At 38.7% G+C, this 24,029-nt stretch overlaps 1 protein-coding gene across 2 annotated transcripts; it reads right to left on the bottom strand.

Moving 5' to 3' along the window:
- Positions 1-209: 209 nt before the first annotated feature.
- Positions 210-23,157, bottom strand: stat6 (signal transducer and activator of transcription 6, interleukin-4 induced). Of its 2 annotated transcripts, XM_034696726.1 has the most exons (21): positions 22,857-23,157; positions 22,589-22,739; positions 12,295-12,440; positions 11,991-12,135; positions 11,435-11,515; positions 11,017-11,206; positions 9,034-9,134; positions 7,618-7,766; positions 6,399-6,515; positions 6,109-6,276; positions 5,401-5,488; positions 5,190-5,312; positions 4,934-5,026; positions 3,862-4,065; positions 3,685-3,779; positions 3,450-3,583; positions 3,024-3,173; positions 2,861-2,924; positions 2,694-2,759; positions 1,642-1,737; positions 210-1,544 (listed from the first exon to the last, which is right to left on the bottom strand). In XM_034696726.1, exons 3-21 carry the CDS (start codon positions 12,426-12,428, stop codon positions 1,472-1,474), a joined length of 2,271 nt encoding a protein of 756 aa, XP_034552617.1. In that variant the 5' UTR covers positions 12,429-12,440; positions 22,589-22,739; positions 22,857-23,157; the 3' UTR covers positions 210-1,471. The 2 variants fall into 2 exon arrangements, with proteins under 2 accessions (XP_034552617.1, XP_034552616.1); XM_034696725.1 differs by having other exon boundaries at positions 22,589-22,957.
- Between the last annotated feature and the right edge of the window lie 872 nt (positions 23,158-24,029).

The following is a 24,029-nucleotide window of genomic DNA, read 5'->3' as shown; positions in this document are numbered from 1 at the left end:
ATCATACCCAATCAATCAATCAATTAAATAAACATTAGTCAATACCACAAAGTTATATCTCTGAAACCACAGGGATAGTGAAAGCAAAGACTTCAAGCTTGGAGGGCATACTGCTCTATGTGCATTGATTCAAAAATACAGAGTATATCATTCAAGACCAGCTTAAGAAGGTTACAAAAAATCTTGGAAATAAATTTGCCAATCTGATATTCTGTTCCCAACTTAGATTTTATTTGACACTAATATTGAAGGATATATGGGTTATAGTTTTAGCATGGCATGATCCACAAATATTATCATCCAGCAAATGTACATGCAGTGCGGTACACAAATCCCAACATTATATGATCAAATGTATAAAATTGACAGAGATGGGAGTGCAAAGCTTCCTATACAAAGAGTAGGTTATGAGAACTCACTGATTTTAATATGAATTTAGTTGCCATTAAAAGCTGGAATATTAAAACATCTGGTGCCAAGCACACAAATATATAGCATCCTCTGCCAGACTTATTCACTGTGTATCTTTTCCCTGAATATTTTCTTGTCAAGTGCAATGACATTTCTTTTGCTCCCATGACCCAACTGACTAATGCAATATAACACAATATCTCATTTGAGGATTTATATCCAGGATTAAAGGAGAAATTGTATTTAGACTTTGGATAATTCTCCCAATACTACAACAGACTAAAGGTTGAAACAGATACAGATTGCTTCAATGACAAAAAGAAGATTTTGTTTTAAAAAAATAATAAAACAGCAATCTAGCTCATGATTTAAAAACTTTCCAGATGATTGGCTAAGTTATAACAAAGGCTCAAAAAATATATACATATAGAGAAAATACACCTTATTTAGTCTTTTAGTACACATAAAAGTATTTCCCATCATCATCATCATCATCATCATCATCATCATTATCATCATCATCATCACCTCTTCTAAATTCTGCTTCTTACGGGTCCATTAATGCAGTAAAGTTTAAAATCACCGCCGCTACAGAGGAGTATTGTTACAACAGAAAACCAGAAAAAAGTTAAGCTCACAAATATTTTAAGAAATATTTCCCATGCATACTCTTGCATGTGTCTGACATGCCACAACAAGGCTTGGCACAGCTTTTAAATTGCATGAAGGGGTTTTATACAACAGAGATGGACTTTATTCTGTGCAGTGGTAACAGAGTATTAAAGTAAATCAGATTAAAAAAAAACTTCAACCAGGAGAGAGAAAAGGTTGCACAGACTCTTCTTTCAGGTTTTTCACTTTTACTTTGCACTTGACTGGACTTTATTTCCTGTAGCACCAGCTCAACATGTAGAGAATGTGTCCATAAAAAGTTTGTACTTAAAGGTAGAAGAAACTGGAGATGGGCGATGACAGTCTGCAGAAAAGTTTTCCATACAAAAGTCTGGCAGAACAGTTTGGCTCTGACGTCTTTGGACCCCAGAAACAACTTTCTTCTTGATTAGTCTGAGAAGAGTGAATTACTCAGAGGGGTTTGAAGAAGTGAGTCGAAATCAAGATCCATGTTGCTGGGACTAGAAGACAAACAAAATCATCTAAATATGATAGCCTGGTAACAATGAGTATTTTTTTGTATAAAAAAACACAGGGAAAGTGAACAGTACTACTTACATGTTATCAGTGTACACAGGAGGGTGTGGACTGAAGTTGCCAGAATGAGCAGAGTCCATGGGCTCTTGTGGGCTAAATGGCTGTGGGAATGGATGTCTAAAAACAAAAGGAGGAACAGGAAGCTCAGACTCATTGAGATAATTTTGGATGGCTGATAATAAGAGGAAATATCAGCTGCCTAGTAATATACCTGTCTGTATTATGAGACTTTTTGGAAGTCAATGTTGAATAAGAATGTTACATATTAAACGTGGGGTGAGAACATGATATTATATGTCATCAGCTGCTTTTGCAGAATAACCTTAACAGTCTATACACACACTCAAATATTAGAGATATGTAAGTACTTGTAGTCTGTCATTTGAAACAGTTACCCTAAACTATTGCCCGTCTGTGTTAAATACTGGACTCTGATAGGTCAACAATCCGTAACAACGATAATTATAATTCTCAAAAGCAAAAGCTACCCTAGCGAGAACCTGATCACACACATCGTATCAACATGATCCATGGAAAGGAGTCCGGCACATTACAGCTGTTTCTGTCTCAAGCTGGTCTTGAAAGTCAGGAAATAATGACAGCTACTAGGAACAGAACTGAGAGATTTCCAAGGAACACCCAGGCTACACTCCCACCATCTTTTATAGAGAAAAACTGAGCTATATCCTGTCGTGATCCAGTTTATTGCAGCAGAGCAGGTGAGTTTAGCTCTAAGTAGCCAATCACTTTAAAGTAAGACCATAAGCCCATAACTCTAAGTGATAGTGACAACACTGATAAAAGTTAAATGATGACAGTAACATCAACATAAATACTCTTGCAGTACTCTTCTTCACCTTGTCTAACAAATTTTCAATGGAAACCATGGGATTGGAGAGACATTTTTTTTCAGCTCTATAAATAAGTCATTTTTTAATCAATGTTTTGTGTCAACTTGTTTATAGCTTTATTTGATAGCCATTCAATAATATTCAAAAGAAGGGACATGTTGCTTGTGATAGAGGATTGGCACTGATGGAAGTAGGACAATATTGAGTTGAAGGGAAACTTACACAGAAAAGACATTATTGCGGGGGCTTTCAGCGAGAGATGCAGGAGGTGAGGCAGAGTCAGCTTCCCTGTTCACACAAAAAAATCATACATTCAGTACTCGAATGATTACCATTTTCTTTCAAAACGTTTATTCAGGCACAATAAAAGACAAAAAAAAGCTACTTACGTGCCGACTTTTGTATGTAGAGACACAGGAATGTAACCGTGGCTGGCAGAGGTTTGAGGCTCGGCTTCATGAGAGAGCAGAAAAAAACATCTGTTAGTTCTCTGATCTCACTTGATTATACAAGTACGTATATAAAAGTAACCACGAACATGAAGATCATTACCTGAGTAGAACTTTTTGAAGACTTCATGTTTTGGAGACTCAGGATACAGATGTGTTATATGGTTGATATCTCGAATGCGGTCTCCAAGGCTACGGATCTCGAGATCTTTCTTGGTGAATGGTTGGATATTCTGGATTTTCTGTCCACCGTCTAGAGTGACAAACGATTGATGCGAGAGACAGTGGAAGAAAGAGAAGAGGGAGAGATTCTTATTTACTTTTCTGTTCCCTTGCAATGACTTTTTGCACTCTGCCTGATGCTAACAACATTTCATGTGTTGGCTAGGGGCAACTCAGTCCAACATTGATAGAAATGGTTAAAAAATGAATCCAGTTTTATTGTTAAGTTCAAAATAAAATAAAACAAAACTAATAAAAAGACAAACAAACACATTCAGCATTGAACTGGTCCTGCAGCAGCACTTACTCTCACTTGCGGAAACATATGCAATGGTGATGCCTCCAATCTCAGAGTCACTAAAGCGGAGCAGGAACGTCCCATTGGGTCTGTCTTTGAGAATCAGGTGTAGATGCTGTTTTCCAATGAAACCAAATATCAGCCTATGAAAACAAAAAATATCAAACACATGTACATATTAACAAACTGTAGCAGGTTGCTTGTACTTATACAAGTAATTGGAATAGTAGCAGAGCCTCCTCACCCTTCACTCCAGTACGTCTTCAGATGCTTCTTTGTCAGCTCCATCACTCCCTCGAACCACTGCCAGAATGTGAACGGCCGACCTGGCAGGACCTCCTGTGAGATCAAAGAGCACTGTGAGATTTAACCATAAATCAATCTATATATGTCTGTAATAGAGGAAAATACCCGTGCGCACCTTATTAAACTGAGCCCAGGACACCAACGAGTTGCTGAAGTCGTCAGAAAAGTCAGGTTGGTCAAAAATCTTTTGTGCCAAGAATATCTGGTTGTACTCAACCAGATTGTGCTGCGTCTGAACCTCAGAGGTGAATTTACTGTTTAGGGTGCTGCACATCATCCTCCAGGGCACCCGCTCAGGCACTACGAATGGCACCCTGTCCTAAAGACAAAGACAAGGAGGCTTTCAGAATGGAAACACTTATACACATTAACACTGATGTCAGACGTTGTTTATATATCTTTCAGACAACATCAGACTATTTCCAGACATTTTAGGGTTTTATCCAGCCCCTAGTTTAAATAGGCTCACTTTCTGATCTATTAAATCAAATGGTGATGGTGAAAATGATGTTCTCAATACTTCCCATTATACCAGTTAGTGTTAGTTTGCTTATTGAACCTATAACTTCAGAGTTACAGTTTATAACTTTATACATATCAGAATCCCATTAAATGAATCATGGCATTTTCAGGAGAAAACTTGTTTAAGAGCAATAATTCTGGATAAGGGGAATTAGTAGGTGAACCTTATCCAAGACAAAAGCCCTCATGTTGATGCACTTTAGGTATCAGTGCTCTGCTCATTCTTTTGCTGCACGCCTGCTGACACACTGCTCACTTACACAACCATTTCTTCTGCTAGTGATCATGTTACATATTGCGCCATCTCCTCCTCAGCATCCATTTGGAGGATTTAAAGCCATCCTACAAGCCGCAGGAAGTCAGTAACACCCCCCACCTCACACACACACACACACACATATACACACATACGCTCTCTCTTTTTGATGCCAAACAGTTAAGGAGATAATGCCAAGGCTCAAATATTCATGCTGTGCAAATAACATATTCAATCACAATGATGTCTTCCCCATGTGTGTTGACTAAAACAAATTTAGTCTGTCTAAAACAACACAGACACACTATTTCATTTTCAAAGCCTATACAGTGAAATACATGGGAAATACAGACAATTGGAAACAAAACAAAACCAGGACACTTAAATAGAAGAAAGATCAGGCACTTACAGGCTCAGAAAAAGCACAGTCCCATATGATAGTGGCCAGAGCGTTGTTGTCTTGACTACCATGAACAATAACCACAACTGGTAGAGAGATCATCTGTAAAAAAAAGAAAAAAAAAAGCAAATCTTTGAATGATCTAAAAGCCGTCTTTCAACAAAAGGAAGTAACCTTTTCTCATGAAGTTATGATTCACATATCTCATGCAGCAGAAGGATGTAAAGACCAATTCAAGCCCAGGCTACAATGGAAAGGGTCAGACCTGTATCCTGTAGGGAGTGTCACAGCCTGTGATGGTGATCTCTGTGGAGAACAACAGAGCAAACTTCTCCTCCGTCACAGACTCTGATCCCTTTCTGTCAGCTCTCTTGATCTTCTTGATGGACTGTTAAAGCAAAATAAGAGTTTACATTTGTTGAAAAGTGTTTCAAATTATTCTTATCTCAGCTGAGAAAATCTTTTTTTTTGCCTACCATGTTCCTGAAGGTGGCACATGTGCTCTTGCTGGCTGTGTTGTGTTCAAGGACAGCTGTGTTGTTGATCAGTTCCCCAACATTATCACTGGATATAAATAAATAGATCAATAAAAAATTAAATATGTATTGACTCAGTGTAAAATTATTCCTATTATATTTGTTTTCATTTGACTAAAAGGGCCTACAAGACAAAAGAACGATCTGGCAACTCGTGTTTAGTTTCACAAATAGCTTGAAGGGTTCAATAATTAGAGCCACCATTTTCTGCCAATGGATCTTGTCCACCAGTGTGCTTTTTGGCACTGTGATATGTAACCATGGCCAACTCAAACAGATCAGGATCCTTAAAAATATTTGAGAAAGCATCAGATTCCAGGGGTTTTGTTATTTGGTGCTCTCTTGATAACATTCAGATATCAAATCACTAGACAGAGCATAGTTACACCTTAACATACTGTTGCTTGAATGGTATATTTAAGCTTTCTTTATATTTAGCTATTGGTGTACTGAACTCATTTCAATACCCAAATCAAATGATAACCTTTAAGCTTGTACTTATGTGTTTTAATACACTTTGAAAGTAGATGTTGTTTAACTTCATGAAAAAAATAAGGTTGACAGTTGTAAAAACAGTTGGTGATGTGTGCTGTTTCTCCCCCCCTTGCTGGCAGTGTGCATTCCTTCTTGCTTTGCTGCATGACTCACCCAGGTATGCTGCCAAGGTTCCTGGCCTGCAGTTCATTGATGATCTGTGCCTTCAGCACCACAGGCTTCCCTGGAGCCACTTTCTCCCCCAGCAGGTATCGCACAGTGGTGGAGAACTTGGACTGAGTTTTAATGACCTGAGGAGGCTGTCTGTCCACGACAAGAGAGCTGAAATGGACAAAATAAGTCATTCATGTTGCTCTGGAAAGTTTGAGTAAAATTATGTATTTTCTTTTGCGGTTTCTTATTTAGAATGAAGAATAGAAATATAAAAAATGTGACTTTGCTACCTTTGAATGAGAATCTGCACAAGTTTCCCCAGCCTTTCCTGGAGCTCTGGGATCGGCTCTGCTATCAGCATCAGTTCTTGCCTCAGCTTCCCATTCACCCCAAGCAGCTGCTCACACCTAACAGAGATGATAAAACACTAAAATGGGAGGGCAAGATGTTTTCTTAAAATATGATGTGATGGCCAAAGAAAATGACGTGACTATTTAAAGAATAATAGACTGATTGCATAAATCTAATAATTCCTGTCATCTTCATGGCATTCGCTCACAAAAAACTAATGAACAGCAACAAGTAGACATGAATGATACTTGAGTACAGTTTCTTAAAGAGAAGATAATGAAATGCTCCTGTGGGTACTTTTGCTCCTCCAGCTCAGTCATGGCCTTTTTCTACTTCTGTCTACCAAATGCCCTCCTGACTTCCTCTCCTGTCTCAGTCACCTCACGCCCACATCCGGCCCTCCTGTCCAGCAGTAACCCCTCACCCTCCAGTCCCACACACCTGACCTTCCTCTAACACATCCTCACCTGCTTCCCATCATGACTCCTAATCAGCTGAATAGTTCTCTGTCAGTTTTTCAAAGTTGCTGTTTCTTGCCTCTGATTTTCTGAACTGGCGTTCTGCCTGTCAACATGCATACCTGTATGCCTTTAAGCTGGGACATAGTGAGATAACTGGAATATCCATTTATCCATTAAATGTTCATGGCAGGTAATTTTGTGTTTCTCTGTTAAATCTTTAAATAATTGTATATGTATGAACTGTTTGTGGTACAATAACATTTATAAATATCATGAACTGACAGCCTCTGCTGTTGATTCAAAGAAGAAAACTAGGATATAAAAATCTTCATCCTCCACCTGCTGACTAGTGGTATATAACTCCTGGTGGGCTCTCACATAAGCTCACTCCATCACACAGAAGTTTCACTAAGATAAAATTCTAAATATTTTGAGTAAATGTTGTCTGTTTCCGTTCACACACTCAGCCCACCCAGGAGTACAGTGCATTTGTGAGTAGAACTCAATGCACAGGGTTCATCTCATGGGAACTTCAAATGTCAGTGCAAAACTTTAAAACAACAAAAAAACATTGCTTAAAAAATAAACATGTAAAAAAAGATTGTCTTGTTGTGTAGTATTGTAATGGGTAATTAAGAGTGTGCTTTTCTAGGTTCAGACAGCACAACAACAGTAAGTGGAATGTGGTCCACCTCACCATGTCTGCAGCGGGTTGAGGTTGTCGTCAAAAGGATGTCCGATGGTGGCTTTGTGCTGCTCCCACCTCCACGACTTTAGCCTGCTGATCAGTCGGCTCTGACACTGGTCCAGACAGTCCACACACTCCTTCAGCAGCTGGAAACGCTTCTACAACAACAAATATATGAACATGTTACATTGACACAAATGGTGAACACGTCACAAAAGGTAAAAGGACTGTAACCTGCATCAGTACACTTTGTTTTTCTTCCAATCAATCTGAACAGTTTCACTTTAACTATTTGACAATTTACTGGAAGAAGTAGTCAACTTTAAAGACTATTTCTTTTGATCTTCTCTTTTGCTTTGCACCTCTTTAAAGCTGGGGTTGATAGTCAGATTTAGATACACTTTTGTTATACTGGTTAAAATTATCTTTATGTCCTGATGGCAATCAATACATAATGTGTTCTTAAAAAAGAGTGAAAAAAGCCACTATCTACAGCAGTAAACCTGGGAAAACACCAACCAATCACTGTCATTAGGGTCCAATTTATTAAACCAATCAAATCTCGTCCTGCCATTTTGCCCGCCTCCTGCGCGTACATTTCCCCAGCGTACACTCCCCGTCCCCTGCCTCTACTTCCCCTGACTCTACTGACTGCCCCTCGCTCGACCTCAGGCCTTTCCCCTCTGACCCGATGAGGGGTTTTGCTCAGGATTGTAGTCCCGATCAGAGTCTAAAAAGCTCTCACCACGGGGGCTCTGACTAGCAAAAGAATTAATGACATTTAGTAAGTCCTACAGAAAATGTATATATTGTAGCGTCCGTTTGGACGCTGTAGGGATGACGAGTCGATTCGTGAACACGTTGATCTTTAATAACCGGTTACTGTCACTGTTTGAATGAATGAAGAACTTCTCCTGCCTGTCTCTCCTCTATCCCGCTCGCTGTGAGTTGTGAGTTGTGAGCAGCCATGTTTGTTTGTGTTTTTAACTTTCACGAAGACCGGTTTTGAATTAGTCATGATCATATGGTCATGAATCAGCTGCACTCGTGAGCGGGGTCGTCGTTTTGGAGGAGCTCTGAGTGGCTCTGAGCGGCTCCGAGGGTAGGGGGGGAGGGGTTAGACGGAGTCCTGAAGACATGCTACATTCAAATTCATGCTAGTTTCCCGTGACTACCAACCCTAGCTTTAAGCTAATTGCATCATTAATATTATTCATCCATAAAATAGACAGAAAATGAACTTACTCAACATCTACCATAGGGACATTAGACACATCAGACTACTTTAAAGTTGTTTTGAACACCACAAAGCTCTGGCTTTAAAAAGCTACCAAATCAGCTGCTGTTTGTTTACAGAAATGTGCAAAAGGAATTATTTATCCCCCCTAGAGTGCAGTTACGTTCTAACTCTCTGCATAAACTCACCGTGGCCATTGCTTTCATATTGTATTCCAGCTGCTGGATGTGGTTCTGGAGTTTCTGGATTTCTGAATTAGCTGGATCCATTCCGTTCTGTTGGATCGGTCCTGTGCAAACAATCAATGACATGATAAAGACAACATATCAAGGATAAAAACCACTATTGTTTTCTTAAAGATATATGCTCATTTTAAATTTGAGTGAGTGAGTCAGTGACATGCTTCAAAAAGGTTGGGACAGGGGAGTGTCATCCATTGTGTTGCATTGCCTCTTCTTTCAACAACACTCTTTAAATGTTTGGAAACTGAGAATGATCTGTTTCTGGAGTTCTGAAAATGAAATGTTGCCCTATTGTTGCCCGATATAGAATTTTGTCTGCTCAGAGGTTCAGGGTCTCCTGTGTGGTATTTGTCACAAAGTGGTTTGGCATTGTCTTGCTGAAATAAGCAAGGTCCTCTCTGAAAAGGCCTTCCTAGATATGGGCAGTTATGCATCCTCATACCAGCTGCTGGCTTTTGAGCTGTGCACTGATAACATGCCGGGTGATCTCTCTCCTCTTTAGAGAAGGGTCTGCAATGTCTATGATTTCCAAAAAGAGTGTCATATCTTGATTTGTTAGACCACAGGAACATTTTCTGCTTTGCCTCAGTCCATCTTATATAAACTCAGGCCCAGAGAAGTCACCAGAATTTCTGGATTATGTCCAGATATGCATCCCGTTCTGCATGGTAATTTTTAATCTGCATTCATGGGTGTAGCGATGAACTGCATTCACAGACAATGGTTTTTGCAAGTGATTTTGAGCCCATGCAGTGATTTCCACTACACAGTGATGTCTTTTTTAATTGTGGTGCAACCTGAGAACCAGAGGATCCCAGCCATCCAGTATTGGTTTTCAGCCTTATCCATTTTTTACAGGGATTTCTACAGTTCCTCTGATTCTTTAAATAATATTATGTACTATAGATGATGCAATCCCCAAATTCTTAGTAATTTTATGCTGTGGGACATTATTCTGTTTGCCCATGTAGTGTCTCAGAGTAATGAGTCACCAACTGTTTTTAACACTGATACTGTGGAATGCCATTTTATACCCAGTCATGCTACTACCTGTTGCAACTTAAAGTAATTAGTTGGGATGTGTTCCCACTAGGGATGTCAACAATTTATCCAGTATCGATTAATTGATTGTTAAGAACTTACTGGAACACATTTTTGTGTTTCGATTTTCTATCACGTGGAACAAACATCATGTGGTCTCATATTTCGTTTAGCTTTTAAGGTGTTTTAAGTTTAAAGCATGTTTCGATGTGAATCAGCTGACTGAAGGTGTTGCACACAGCGGAGACGCTCAGCTGGCGGCTGAGTGACAGGTCTCCACAAGCTCTTTTTTTCTCCGCCGCCGGACTGATTATGACCCGGTTGCGCTCCCGGCTGACACCTGACAAGGTTCACAGGTTTATTTTTCTCAATAAGAACGAGTAGACAGGAAACTGGACACTGTGAGTCTGAAATATGTTTCTGTTCTGTTCTCTTGTTGCAGTAATCCACATGTTGTAGTCTTCACTTTTATGACTGTGTCCCTGCTCCACATGTTGATATTCAGCGTGTTTAAAGTTTTGAACACCTCAATATGATCCGTAGCTGTTTAATACCGTCAGTTACATACATTGTGTTGAGAAAGAAAATTTGATTCAGGGGAAAAAACACATTTGGGATTGTTTTTGACATGGAAAACGTTTACAGGTTTTTTTTATGATGAATTGATTATTGATCGTTAATGTTTCCAAAGATTGATCACGGAAAATACTTAAAAATCTGCATCCCTAGTTCCTACAGGTGTTCTTTTGATTTATTTTTGCATTACAAGACATTTTCAATGTTTTGTTAGTTTGTCTGTTTGTCTGTTTGTCTGTCTGTCTGTCTGTCTGTCTGTCTGTCTGTCTGTCTGTCTGTCTGTCTGTCTGTCTGTCTGTCTGTCTGTCTTACCTTGCAGGCCCTCATAGTTCTGCCTCTCCCAGTTGAGATCTTCTTGCTGCTGGTGTATCTTCTGTCGGATGTCCTGGACCTCCAGCACTTTCAGAACCAGATGATCCACATCCTGCATGTTGGGGAATGAGGACTCTCTGTTCGGGTACTGTGGGTACTGTGGTGGGTTGGGCATGGGCATTGGAGCAGGCTACACACAGGGAGCAGCATTCAATATAGGTTACTTATGGTATTTGTGCTTTAAATAAATATATCCCAAAGCAGATAGTAGAGAGTCAAAAATGGTCTCTCTTAACTGCTAATTTCCTTTAAAAGTCATGTTTATGGTCAACGAATAATCTTACTGAATCAATGGAAGTAGAAGAAAAAAAATCAGTATAATATGCTATGCTTTCTTTGAAAATGCCTCTTTTATTACCGTGGCAAGCAGGACCCTCTCTTTCCTGAGGATGTCTCTGACCATCACCGCAAACTGCAGTGGCTGTGACTGAAACATGGTCTGTAAAACAAGCAGAATTAAACATTAAAAAATTTCCTCATACCAACATGACAGTTTTATCATGAAGTCATGTCAATGATTTGTTTCGTTTGTGCCAAAGTAGGCTGACACAAACATTTAAAGGAAGTGTGTGGGTTTTCTATGAATTCCTCAGAGACACTTTTCTGCTTTGTGGTTTTCAGAGTGGATACTGTTTTTGTATGAATTGCTCTCACACTTTACAACCAAATGCCTTAGATGATGAAAAAACAATATTTTCCTTGTTTTTGGTTTCATCTTAACTCAAACCATCAAAACCTACTGAACTCGCCGGCAGTGGTTTGGCATTTAATGATAGGCCAGAAAAATGGATCCTCCAACTTGAAGCCTTAACTGCAAACAGCCAGCACAATGGCACTGTCTCACTGAAATCTTCACAGATCTATGGTGGAAATTTGATCTAATAGCAGAAGCCACTGAGTGAACCCCTCCCTACCATGTTCCTGCTAATCTGCATCAGCTTCATCCTGTACACCACGTTATTGTTCTGCTGGGCAATTGTTCGCAGCAGGGTGATGCTCTGGTCCAACAGAGTCTGAGCCTGGCTCTCCTGCTCCATGTTTTCCAGTGAAAAGTCCTCCCTGTGACCACACACATGTATTCAGATAATGATGAAATAATGCCATTCATGAACAAGCAAACACATGGTGCAGATGGCTAACACATGCATGCACTGTGTATTTTGTGCAACTGCTGAGTGTTTGTTTGTTGTGTGAATAGTGTTGGTGTTGGTGCTGTACCATCTTTGGCTCTCAAGCCATTCAGCTAAAAACTGTCTGACTTCGATGGGGAAGGCAGTGGGAGGGTAGAGGTTGTTGACTGTGTCATCAGGCAGGCACAGGATCATCTGAGACATGTGCATCCACTGAGTCATGATGAAGCAGGTCTAGGAGTACAAGGAAAGGACATGATGCTTGAACCAAAAAGGAAATTTTTTTTATCAGAGACCATGGTATGAAAGAAATAGGGCATGTGTTATCACTTATCATTCCGAGGACCAATCAAGGACTTTACAAAACATTATTATTATTATTATTATTATTATTGATTATTTTTTTAATATATTATTATTATGATAATGATGATGATGATGATGGTTATTATTATTATTATTATCCTTAGTATCATTATTGTAAATAATAATAATCAAATAATAATAATAAAATCAATAATAATAATAATAATAATATAATAATCAAATAGTAATAATAATAATAATAATAATAATAATAATAATAATATCAATAATAATGATGATAATAATAATAATATCAATCATAATAATAATAATGTCAATAATACTACTAATAATAATAATACAAATATAATATTCCAATAATAATAATAATAATAATAATAATAATAATAATAATAATAATATCAATAATAATAATAATGACAACAACATGTGTACACAACATAATCATTTTAATATCAGGGAGTTTTTATTAATAAATACAACATTTTGTTTAAGTATAAAAAATAAAAACATTGAAATACCATCCATTGAACAAAATAATCATTTCTATCCATTCATCCCTAAAATAACAAATGTATATTATAAGGCAATAATGTGTTTTCTGAGACACTGATGTTGTCACTGCATGTTAGCTGGTTTAAAATGAGGTATAGATATTCTCATTGAATGCCTCCCTGTTTTCAACCAAATTTCAACGCTGAAATCCCTCCCTATAAGTGCTCACCGGGCAGTTTACCTGCGCATATTACAGGAACAGAAATCAAACTTTATCAGTCCAGATAAGAGGAATACAAAGGGTAACAGTTCATAAAAGTTCAAAACCTAAGAGCTCACAAATGAAAGTGGCTTGGTTTCAGTTTGGACTATATCAGGGCAGAAAGGATTGAAAGGAAAACAATCTACAGGAAAAAACAAAGCTGTCTGGAATGCAGACCTGTTTTACAAAATGATTCACTCCTCTCTGTTTTCATTTATGGATCTTCTTCTTCAGTCAAACTGCTTCACAATCAAAAAGTAGGTGGGAATTGATTAGATTTTATCGATGTCAATACCATTGTCGATCCTGCTTATCAATCCAATCCCTTATCTATTGTCCTAACGATTCCTGAGTATTTTTTTTAGGGGAAAAACAGTAGTTCTACACAGTCTTCCGCACCAAAAGGAACCATTTTATTTTTTCCAAAATTATGTCTGACACAAAACTGAACATGAACATATTCAACTTGAACATACTGAACAATAGATTGACCTCATTCTCAACCACTTGAGTCCGTATGTAGCCCCTTGAGCCTGAGGCAAAGCGTCCCTACACCGAAAGGGGAGAGGAACATGTTCACATGGAACCCTTCACTTTGGCCCGACACGAACCTCAGGCTTTGAGGCCGAGTTGACAAATGCTTCAGCATATTTCAGGTATTTGAAATTAATCGTTAAGAAGAATCGATAACATTTGAGGTGTAGAATTCTGATGGAATTGATCAAATGGAACCGGTTCTAAGCCGGATCCGGTTTTCGATTCCCCCCCCAGGCCAGACACTTCAGGGCCTGTTACAGCCTGTTCCTGTTACAGAAATGAAGGCAGCGCCGACTTCAACATTCTCGATCATTAAGTTCTTACACTCAGTTGTCATAGATAGTACAGAAGACAGTGTTTTGATGTCTTCATCTTTCTTTAATTACACAAATGAATGAAGGCTAGACTTTTTCTCTGCTTCATGCACACTGGAATCAAATCCAGTTTTACCAGACAGCCATACCACAAGCTTCTATACCAAACATTAGTGGTCAGTTCAAATGACATTCTCACAGAGAGAGCAATAATATTTATTTTGAGTGCTTAGTAAAAAGTAATGATAAACAACTTACAGCTGTAGTTCCACAACTGGACTGGACTGTTGCTAAGCAACCCAAACATTCCTATGAACTCTGTTACTCAGAGTAGATATTTTGTGGTGCACAATAGACTCAATATTATACATTCATTTGCATGTTTTACTTTTTGCAACCAGTTAAATAAGATTCTGTTGTATGATCACCTGTTTGACATTTTGTGCAGCAGAAGTTAAAAGTATTGGTTTGTTCACGCTCTTGTATTTTTATGATGAAGAGGAAGTGAGTGTAATTATAAGGACTTTTTGAAAATAAGATATATCAGACAGAATTATTTTCAAAGCATAAGTATCTTATGTAGATTACAAAGCATTTCATGAACAGATCTCTAAGTAATGTAAATGATGTAATAACATCCTGAGGTGGCCAAGTCTGATCCTTTATCACAAAAACTGAACTGATATAAACTACATTCTATCAGGTGAGAAATACAAAAGAGCAAATAATATATTGCTACATGGTGGGTTAATAATCAATAGTCTGCATTTGGGACCTTTAGGTGCAGCACATGGCTGACTGGGTGCTTGTGTTTCTACTGATGCTGTCATCTGAATCCGTTTCAGAGTCAGTGGTCTCTTTCCTGGCTGTATCTTTGACACAAAATTAAATTGCATCATCAAAACTTTAACTGTATTTGTAAATTAAACTTCTATCATACTTTTTACAGCAAAGCATAAAGAGCAGATGTATAACATTTTCTCCACATCACCTGGAGGTCTGTGTCTGCTACTCTGCATGTCAAAATTAAACCAGTACCTTAATGTTTCTAAAGCAAACTTACAGAAATCAACAATAAAAGTAGTAAGCTAAACGTTGTAGTGAGTGAAACATGCAATAGTTCTCATAAACCTAGGGAATAAAGGTTTATGGATCTAGTGATCTCACCTGGAACAGACTGAACTCGGCGACGGAAGTCCGCGAGTGTGTCGGTGTTATAAAGTTACCGTTGGTCTGCTGCTGCTATTTCCTGTTTGAATTTCAAATTAAGAGCCCCTTAATGGAACGAACATGGTACAATCAGATATAGGGTTAGGTTTCGTTTTTCAGCTTTATCGCAGAACGGCGGGTAGCGACATTGATTGACAGCATGAAGGCCCAATGAAATTTTGGGGGGCACATGGGGGGGCCAATCAGATCGCAGAGGGGGCGGGTGCCCCCCCGTGCCCCCATGGAAGATCCGCCACTGGTGCTGAAACGAGCCGTTTCAGTTTTCAATGTTTTTCATACGCCATAACGCCATCCGGTCTGTAACGGAAGTCAGAGCTCGGAGCTTGATCAGCCCATAGACTGTATAAAATACAACTCAACTCCTCCTCCGTTTTTCATTACCTGCACACGTGTGGTAACAAGGAGCTTAGGAGGGAGGCATGCTAGTTGTAGGCTGTCTTAATAAACACAAAGGTCGGTTTTACTCCCCACGTCTGCAGATTTGAAGATCTAGTAGATGATTTTTAGTTTTCATGGAAAAGTGCTAGCGCTAGTTAGCATAGCCACATATACGTAGCTGTGTCTGTGAGCAGCCGTGTATATTCAGCCAACATGTTAACATTAGATCAACGTGCTGGACAGCTGAGGGCACATCCACTTCCTGAGGGGGCGTGGTCAGAGAGCTCATTCTCATTTAAAGGCACAGACACAGAAAACAGCCTGTTCTGAGCAGGGCTGAAAAAGAGGGGTTTACAGGAATGCCAAAATCTGATTTCAAAGTGTTTTTTGAGCAATAAACTTTAAAGACATGTTTTGGGGACCTCTTAGACCAATATATTTTGATGAAAAAGAGCATAATATGTCACCTTTAAGCAGTGTATGAGTGCTTTAAGTGTAGGGCCCTATGAAATCCATTTTATTTTTTCCAAATTCCATTTTTTCCGTTTTAATTTTTTTTAATTCAGTTTTTTACCCTTTACACTTATTTTACCACCATATAGTGTGTGCTTTTTGTGTCAGTGAATAAAATGTCCTCTAATGAAATGCAAAAAACCTTAAATTTATCGATGCAACACTGTTTTTCACATGGCTTATTTTTATGTTTCCAGTTAACAGTATGTTGGCAGAATTTGCAAAAAAAGCATGTCACCTGGCATTATTAATTTGTTATGATGTTAGTTACTTAATTAGTTGATGTTCAGTTTTCCATAATGTCAGTGAATGTGTTGACAAGGATAGCTTGGCTTGTGATTGGGTGAGGGAGAATGGAGGCGGGAGGTGGGTGTGGGTGTGTGTGTGTCTGTCTGTGTCTGTCTGTGTGTGTGTGTGTGTGTGTGTGTGTGTGTGTGTGTGTGTGTGTGTGTGTGTGTGTGTGTGTGTGTGTGTGTGTGTGTTTGTGTGTGTGTGTGTGTGTGTGTGTGTGACAGAGAGTAGAGAGAAGGAAAAAGAGAGGCTGAGGAATGAATGATCAGAGCCAGGTTCTATGTAATTTTGTTTTTGGCGTTGGCTACGGCCGGCAGTAGTCTGTAAAGTTGGCAGTAAAGTCGATGAAAAGTGGACCAGTGCTGTCTCGTAACATTCATAAGTAGATCGTTAACATATTTTGGAGTAAGAGATGAGTTTCGTAGTTTTTTTGCAGACTTGGCCGGTGTTTTTGAAGGCGGCTTCAACATGTTTATTCTGGGAGGGGGCGGGTGAGTGTTTGTGAGGAGATGCCACAGACTGTATAAATAAGGGAGATGCACAGGTGGTGCCAGAAATGAGCGGACATTCGTAAAACATGGAAACATTTCCCCAGACAAACGTTCCTTCTCCTCATGATGACAGCATTTCAGTCACATTATGTCAATTTCCGGGATATTTCGTGTTTAACAGTAGATTCCGTTTTTATTGGCCAATTCTGCGATTCTGTCCGCGAATGTAAATGAGTGCGCATAAAAGCTGGATGCATCACTGCAAAATGTATTATCAAAAAGTTACAGACTTCAATAGTAAACAGACTAAAGCTTTACAAACATGTGTTCTACATATCCCATAAATATCAGTCCCTCCAGGATTTCGCGGGATTTTTTTGTGATTGTTGCGGCCCAAAAAGCCTGAATTTGCGACAGCTTTTTGAAAAAATTGCGGTGAAAGTTGCGATTTTTTTTTTTTTTTGCTTTTTTCCTCCAATAACATCTCTGGGACAAGTAAAAACGCTAAATTACAGATTTTTTTAGAAAACATTCTTGATGTGACCACTGTGACTGTATTTTGATTGTCTTGATTCACAGAAAAATGCCATGAAAGGTCTGTATTGCACATTTACGACGGTCCCTGAATGCACCTCACAGCGACTGAGGCACAGAAAGGCAGTTCACGGCACTCTGAAATGAATCTGCACCTTTGATGACTAGGAGTTGATCAAAACTTACTGAAGGTGTCTGATGTATCACCAAACTGGATTAAATCACTCTGTAGACGGGAGCTTTTTACGGTAATAGCGGCAATAACGTCAAATATTAAACAGACGACCCCCGGTTGTATCTTTGTCACTAACGCACACTGGGGGTAAAAATCATCAATGAAGATGAGACAGATGAATGGAGGAGGGAGAGCTAGGTCATAAAGCACACCTGCTGCAGGTAGGTGACCAAGCGAACACTGAGCCCCTCAATCTATAAATAACAACGTTGTCATCGTCACTTGTCCTGCCTGCTGTCCCCTCTCATCACCTGTTCTCTGTGTGTGTTTTGCTGTTGAAAAGTGCAGATCAAGTGAGGACTTTTTATGTTCCAAGGAAGTGAAATTGATGACGAAACCGATGACGTACAGGGGATGAGATTAAGGTAATTGGTCAAAGTTGCGGGAAAGTTGCGGTGATTGTATAAAATTGCAAGGCCGCGAAAAAATCACGCTGATTGGTTGAATTTGCGTTGATAGTTGCGATCGCGAAATCGCAACTTCCTGGAGGGACTGAAATACAAGTAATCTGCACTTAAGTTGATGTTGATATTTGAAAGCAACCAAAGCAACAATGAACAGTCTCTGCATGGACATGATTGACAAGAACTATTTTGTGGCCATGTTTTAATTATCTTGTGGCCACAAATTACAATTAATTTTTTTCCCTCATATGTGACCTTCAGGGCTCCGTATACTCTGGCTTAAATGGTCCATTATTCTCTTTCTTTACAGACTATATTTTTTAAATAAGTGAGTAAGTTTGGTTTTACTGGTCAATTACTTTTTTAATTGTTTTGAAAAAAGTATGCTGATAAAATTAAGATTGCGATTCTGCCAAAAAAAACATTTTGATATGGTATTTTTGCCATATCGCCCAGCTGTACATTACCAAAAGTACATTACCGCTAGAGGTGAATCGATCGACCAGCTGGTGACCAATCGGCTGATTTTCAGCCTGTTCGGCAGTAATCTGTGACCATCTGGTCCTCTAGAATATAGCCGATCCTCTGCTAATCTGACATTTACACAAGCCATGTTTCATGCTATGTTCACCGTGAAAAACATTAACATGACACAAACACACATATACACACTCACATACACACACCTTTAAGGTAACATGTCAGCAGTGAGGATGTTAGGTGCTAATCAGCAGCTGCAAATAACGTTCACCAAGGTAGCAAAGGAAAGAGAGGCAGACAGGTGAGAGACTGAAAGCAATAGTGTAACCATCACCTCTTGGTGTTGTCTTTCAGGTAATTCAGAATTCCTTCTGGAGTGAAGCAGTCTGCTTAATCACTCTTGTTTGATTTATTACTGAGATACAAGTTAGATAAAAAAGGCTGTTCAAACCTATCTAGAATGATAACTTACTGAAGAAACTGTCATTATTATGATAGATAAGTTAATACTTCACTGCAGGAGCATCAAACTCATTTCAGTTCAGGGGCCACATACAGCCCAAGTTGATCTGAAGTGGGCCAGACCAGTAAAATCATAACATAATAACCTTTAAATAAAGACAACTCTAAATGTTTCCCTTTGTTTTAGAGCGAAAAAGTACATTCTGAAAATGTTCACATTTAATGAACTATCTTTCTACAAAAACAGATGTTGTATTTTTGCCATGATGAGTCTCATAGTGGGCCAAATATTTTACTCTTTAAGCACTGAGACCTGCTGCGAACACACCGAACACACAGGTTTCCCAGTCACCTGACAGAGTGTAATGTTTACAGCAAAAGAATATATAATAATGAAGAAGGTAAAGTTGACTATTGTGGACCCCATTTGAAATAGTAGTTACTTTTATTGAAAAATTGCAGTTAATGTCTTCTCAGTAGTTTTTTCACTTTGCAAAAATCATTCCGCAGGCCGGAATGGAAACCCCTGGCAGGCTGGTTTTTGGCCGCATGTTTGACACCCCTGCTCTAGTGCCATGAATCAAACAGTATCACTATTAAGACCCTCCCCTTAATCCTCTCCGTCCTCTTAGTATTCAACCAATGCACATGAGTACATAACCCTGGGGGACAGAAAGATCCAAACATCCCTGTGAGAAATCTTTCAGACATTGCAAACTTTTACAAACTGCTCTTTCCGCTGGCTGACTTTACGAGTCAGTTCAGACCAAATTAGAACAACAACTGTGGTCCACATCTGGCAAAGTCACATCAGTCTTTTTTTGAGGATGGAAAATCCCAAACCCTTTGGGCCCGAAATACATCATTTAAAAGAGGGGGTAAAACTTTCGTCCAAGTTTCTTTTCCCAAAAAAGAATGGAACATTCATCTGTTTATTAAGCAGCAAATCAGATGAAGTAGGCTCAAGTATTTGGGCTCAACATTGTTATCATTATGTCCAATCCAAACTGTGGAGAAGCTTTTCATTCCTGGCCAAAGCCAAGAAGAGCCGGGATCATAAATCACTACACATTATCTATTGTTTACCTAATCCATCATATCTTAGTTACTGTACTGAGGTTTGGGGAAACACATATACAAGCTCACTGTAACTGCTCTCAGTACTGCAGGAAAGAGCCATAAGAATAAGGCATAATGTTGATTTCTGTGAACACACATTCATTGTTCCTCAACACCAAACCTTGTAATTATATGACCGTGTGGATTTTAAAACTGCACAAATATTGTTGAAGGAAAGGAAAAATCTGCTGCCAGGACATGTCCAAAAATATTCTTTGGCAGAGAGAGGGGTTATAACTTAAGAGGGGAGTTGAATTTAAAGATTATGAGTGTTTGGACTACAAGGCAAAGCTTCTGTATTTCAATCTGTGATGTAAATGTCAATAAAGAGCTACAGCAATGCCATCGCATAATCAAGTTTAAGAATAAGTATAAAGAAAGGATTTTCATGGGGTACAGGGAGTTAAAAAACACCAGGGCTTTGCTTTGATTGCATGTTTAAATATGACATAATATGATATCTAAGTTATGACATTTTTTGTGGGAATGCATGGAATGCCAGAAAAGAAATGATTATAGGGGTAGGATTAAATAAGTTTTAACTTCTTCCTACTCCGTTTTGCACAAGTTCATTTAAATGTTTCAGTGCTTGCTGGTGGTAGTAATCATCATTCAGAAATACACCTTTTGATACATGCTTCCTCAGAGAACAATTAATATTAACATTAGGACCATAATTACAATCATGTTTTTTTAATCTTTTAAATGAAGCTCTACATCAACACCAATAAACCTTGGTGATCTGGTTTTGTTTGAGTGGAAAAGCTGGCAACATATTCCCCTTTCTCTTTAGGGCAGACCCCTTTGAGCTGTTATTGTTCAGTATCAGCAGTAAACAATCTGCACTGTTGATGTGTTTTTCCACGGGGGTCTTAATGGCAGATATTTTGAGGACTTCAGGTTGTGTTAAATAATCAAATAACCATGCTGGGGAAACAGCAGATGGTCTCTCTGAGGTGGGCAAGGGAACGCTATCTGATTGCCAGTCTTGCCTCTGAAGGCCAGGATGAACACCACAGAGCTGCACATGAGTCTGATGGCTTCATGTCTGCTTGTAAAATATTGGATGGGGTTTGTATTGTTTACACACTTGGTACACGCTGACCTGTGTTTGAAACACCACACCTATACATGCAGGAAGAATGATAACACTGGAAAAAAGCTCTTCAGGTTATAGATTCACATTTGAGTTGAATGCAGCTGCACACCTCACAAATTATTTATGATGACAAACTGAAGTGCAGCTGCCTAAGTGTGTAGCCTAATATATTCACTAACTATGATGTCATATGATGTTGAATAAACAGTATGTCCTGGGACAGTGGTCCATTCAATTCAGTTCAGTTCAGACGACTTTATTAATCCCTGAAGAGTAATTCTGTTTCCAGTTTACCCTGCCTTAATGCAACAATCTAAATAATTAGGGAACAAGAACAAACAAATGCAAACATTCACAAACATGTAGAAACCCACATTCACATATCAGTGCCAACAGATCAGCAGGATCAGCAATAAATACAATGTCAACAATGCATCAAGAAGATACACCTGAAACCTTTGCACAGTGAAGGGCGAGCGCCTGGAGCCGACATGGGTCATATGGGCAATGCTGGCTGATTTAGACTGTTTCTGACTGGGATGCAAACAAAACTAATACCAAACTTCTTATGCAGGAAATCTTGTATATCTATTTTTCTATTTTTTCATTTACTTATTTATTTATTTCTGTACCACATATCACTTGATTGTATTGTATTTTATTTTACATTTTATTTTCCTAACTTGAGCTGGGGCTTGAGGGAGTGGGGTGGTGGGGGGGCAGTTGTTTGTGTGTGTTTAAAAAAAGAAAAAGACTGTTAACTATTATACTGTATTGGTTGTACTGGAATAATTTTGCAAAAACAAAATAATAAAAAAAATAAGAAGATACACCTGAGACTCCAAATATAGCATAAGTCACATATTTATACAACTGTGCTTTTTGGGGTCATGAACAAAATAATCTCGCTGCTGTAAATTTCATCACAACAGTTCCTTCCATGTTAATGGCGTTAGCTTTAACAGACAGTTAAAACACCAGGTGGAGCCCCTTTAAGCGAGGGATGTGATATAACTTCGACATAATCACTTCCAGGGTTGGAATAAAGTTCTGTCAAAGATTATGTGCTTTCTGTTTTCCTTTTATTTCCCACAACCAAACACAGTCAACGTCGTTTCAGGGCACCTTTAATTGTTGACAAGGCCTCATCGACTGATCAGTGTTTACAGATAAAGTACTGTTTGAATACAACATACAAGATCGACACCTACCTTGAGTTAAAAACAGCTTTCAAAACATTGAAAAACGCTCCGATCCGACGCCTCTCTCCAAGTCTTCTCTGTCTCTAAAGAAGTCCAGCAGTCCGATTATCCTACTGATCATTTCCTGCCTCCATCACTGCGTTAAACTCTGACGTTGCCCCTTAAAAACATGAATAATGATCGTCGTTTTAATCGAGGGGGAAATCGACTTACAGCTCCGAGCAGTTAGTACAGGACACAGGCAGGTTTTAACTAACAGAAAGTAGGTTAGACTCACTTCCCTGTTAAGAGCTCAATGTGCCACAGACAAGAGGAGCGCGCCTTATTTCCTGCCCTCACGTTCAAGTTCACACATGAGCGAGACATGAAGCAGCGCGTCATCAGGGCTCCCTGTGGCTCTAACGGGCTGTATGTTTACAACAATGTATCAGGGGCTCCTCGATCCACAGATGTTATAGCTACACTGTGTTTTTCGACAATCTACAATCTGTGCACTTTAATAACACGGTGACATAAAACTGACAAAAGTGCACTCTGCAATCTTTCATGTCTCGATACTGAAATTATAACCGAGTTTGACATTTTTATGGAAATCGTTAATCTCTATCTTTAATACAGAGACTACAACTCAAACTAGGCTTGGTAAACTTCCTCAGAAGGACACGTGGGCGGAGTAATGTTGAGTCATTTCTGCAGATGCTGTAACTTCCAGTAAGACACATGATACCATATCTGCACACGGCAGTCCCTTCAACAGACTCATCTTCCCAACGGCATCTACCGTCAGGAAATCACCAGGCCTTCACAGTTTGTCATGTCTGAGTGCAATGTGAGAAAAATAGATGCCCTTTGGTTTTACGCTTTCAGTTTATTTTTCTTACAAGTTTTTCAGACGAGTATGGTGTGATCAAATATATATTTTTTATTTCATTGGATTTGAATAGTGATAATGAATTAACCAGGCCTACTTGCAAAAAATTGTCATTTTATACACAATTCTGTTCTGTACAACTAGTTATTTATAGAAGTGAATAACATATTTAAATGCAAATAAGATTGAATGGAACACTGGAAGACATCACTTAAATATAATATCAGAATCAGAATCAGAATCAGTTTTATTGGCCAGGTATGCTTGAACACACAAGGAATTTGACTTTGGTAAACTGTGCTCTCTATGTACAAGGCATAAGAATAAGACATACAAATAAAAATAAAAATAAATTACAATAACATCAGCTATAAATACAAAAGAACAACAAATAGGCATGACTAATATGTACAGGCTAAAATAATATGATAATAGTGCAGTGGTGAGTTGCAGAGGTAGTTTTTACATTAAAAAAATAGTAGTTAAATAATAAAATAAATAGAAATATGGAATTCTGCTTGGAGAATTGTTGCATTGTATATTTACATGTATATTTACAGAGAGTATTGATATTATATT

Source organism: Notolabrus celidotus, chromosome 11 (assembly GCF_009762535.1).
Source record: "Notolabrus celidotus isolate fNotCel1 chromosome 11, fNotCel1.pri, whole genome shotgun sequence".
Taxonomy (NCBI): domain Eukaryota; kingdom Metazoa; phylum Chordata; class Actinopteri; order Labriformes; family Labridae; genus Notolabrus; species Notolabrus celidotus.
This window is presented reverse-complemented; position numbering and strand designations above follow the sequence as displayed.